Here is a 2,373-nt window from a genome sequence, read left to right as displayed (position 1 = left end):
CCGCTGGGGCGGCGCTCCCAGCTCCACTCCCCCGGCGCGGCCGCACGGCAGCGGGAGGGGCCGACCCTCCTCCAGCCATGCCGCCCCCGGGCCCGCCGGGCAGCTGAGGAGTCCTTCCCTTGACGGCTGAACAGGGCTGCTTCTGTTGAACCAGAAAACAACGGGCTCCTCGCCGGAAAGCAGTGTTTCGGCTGCTCTTCTCCTGGTGCAGCCTTGGGGTTGCGCCGCTGCTCACTGACCAGAGCGTTGCGTTTCTGAAAGTCAGAAAGGTTTCCCTGGCGTAAGTGTGGTTTAAATGCCGAGGATGAGATTTGGAAATAAGATACACAAGTGAACAAGGATATGATTGGATACGTGCTGGTTTTGCAGAGGAGTCTCCTCTATAGTTCTGCATGGCACTTACACTGAATAAAAATATTCCCCCTTCAGAACTAATTAAAATAGAGGCCCTGTTTCTGAAACACTTAGGCAGTGATTATTTTGAACTTAAGACTATTGCACTACATTTCAGTGGACTGTTTCAGCTACTAAAGTGAAATTAAGGTTCATGTGCTAAATATTAGAATCAAAATCTTTTCAATTTACCGTGTAAATACTCATTCCTCACTCAAGGAAGATTTTTTTTTCCATACTGTCTGTACCCAAACTGCTAAATGATCTTTTAGTCACAGCTTCATTTGTGGCATCCTTGTTTATGTTTGCATTGCTTCAATATTTTCTTCTTAAAAATTTGGATGGATAAAGAGTGAGACTGCACTCATGGCCAGTTCTTCTCATTACTGTGGCAAACAGTCCTCATGAGTCAGGTTTGCTGGCATGGACACATTCTGAGACTGCCCTGCCCCAGGCTTTGGCTGATTTTTAAATGTGCCTTAAGCAATAAAGTATTTTGTTTATGAAATACTCTTACAAGCACCACTAACCAAATCTCTAGTTCTCTGCTGATGGAACATTCTGTATTATCTCTTGGGTGATGTATCACTTTGCTATTTTTTTCAGTGGACACAGAAATACAAACACAAATTACACATTCTAGGCAAGAATATGGACAGGGGTTGTGGGTCAGATTTTGTATGAGTTCATGGAAGTTATTTGCCTCCCTGGGCACAAACAAGGTCAGGAGTATGAACAAAGAACTATTTTATGCTACCCAAATAGCTAACCCAAATGATGTTTGAGAGAGACCTTTCAGTTTATCTGATATATCTTTCTGTCAAGGTTGAGGGAACTTGATTTTATAGCAAAGGACACTAGATGTGTTTATTTGTTCTACCAGTGGTCGCAGTAAGAACTGGCTTTTGGCCAGATGAAGACTGATGTAATTTCAAACACTGTTGATTAGATTTCCATTGAAATTGCCAGACTGATGGTTTTTGAGTTTGTTTGCTTTGTTTTATTTTCCTTTTAATGTGACAGTGCTCTATAATGCTCAACTCCCAGTAGAGATAAAGCAGTATTTGAAAACATAGCAGAACTTAAAACTAAATGTATTAATGTAGAGAAGTCCCTTAGAGGGAAACCCATGGCTCACTGGTACCCAGTAAACATCATAAACCCATGAATCTCAACTGGACAACTAAAATCTGCACAGATTTCTTATGGTGCTTTTTCCAGCAGATGGAAACTAAAATGGCAATACAAGAAGCTAAACCTGCAATGTTTCATGTGGTTTGTGGTGTAGGGGTTACAGTTGCACTGCTGGGTTGACATTTGGACTTGACGATCTTAAAGGTCCCTTCCAACCTTGATGATTCAATGATTCTGATTGGGAAAGACACCATGAGACAATTCACAGCCCTTGCACACACTGACAGCCACACCGTTGTTTTTCCTACCACTAATTTCTTGATGAGTGTATTTAAAAGCATCCACTACACATCAGAGGAGTTTCTGGGCTCCAGAAGCTCACACAGGTTGACTGTCCCATTTTGTGATTGTCACATTTTGTGATTGTCACATTTTGTGACCAGTCTGTGCCCACAAAAGACAACTTCCTGAGGCACGACAGGAACCATCCAGCTTCTCGCCTTGTCACGGGTTTTGAATTGTAGAATTCAGAAAAATACGATCATAATAGCGGCTTTTTACTGTGGGGCAGCGGGGTGTGGGCGACACCGGGCACAGGAGGACTACCACAGAGCGCCCCATCCATCCATCCGTCCATCCTCTCGTCCGTCCATCCGTCCGTCCGTCCGTCCATCCATCCGTCCATCCGTCCATCCATCCGTCCGTCCGTCCGTCCGTCCATCCATCCGTCCGTCCGTCCGTCCGTCCCCGTCCCCTCACGGTTTCCCACCCCTCAGGGTTTCCAGCCCCTCGGCACCGCCCCAGACGGCGGGCGGGGCGGAAGCCGCGGGGTCCCCGGGAACGGCG

The 2,373-nt window shown here is 46.0% G+C and overlaps 1 protein-coding gene across 1 annotated transcript in view; it reads right to left on the bottom strand.

Annotated features, from left to right (window-relative positions):
* The window catches only part of LARP6 (La ribonucleoprotein 6, translational regulator), a 9,557-nt gene extending 7,357 nt beyond the window's left edge, over window positions 1-2,200 (bottom strand). The window contains exon 1 of the mRNA XM_031055909.1: window positions 2,089-2,200. Coding sequence (XP_030911769.1) covers window positions 2,089-2,200 — 112 coding nt within the window. The remainder of the gene's footprint in view (window positions 1-2,088) is intronic.
* Between the last annotated feature and the right edge of the window lie 173 nt (window positions 2,201-2,373).

This window comes from Geospiza fortis, unplaced genomic scaffold (assembly GCF_000277835.1).
Source record: "Geospiza fortis unplaced genomic scaffold, GeoFor_1.0 scaffold171, whole genome shotgun sequence".
NCBI classification, from domain to species: Eukaryota; Metazoa; Chordata; class Aves; order Passeriformes; family Thraupidae; genus Geospiza; species Geospiza fortis.
Note: the sequence above shows the minus strand (reverse complement) of the source record. Positions and strands in the feature narration are given on the sequence as shown.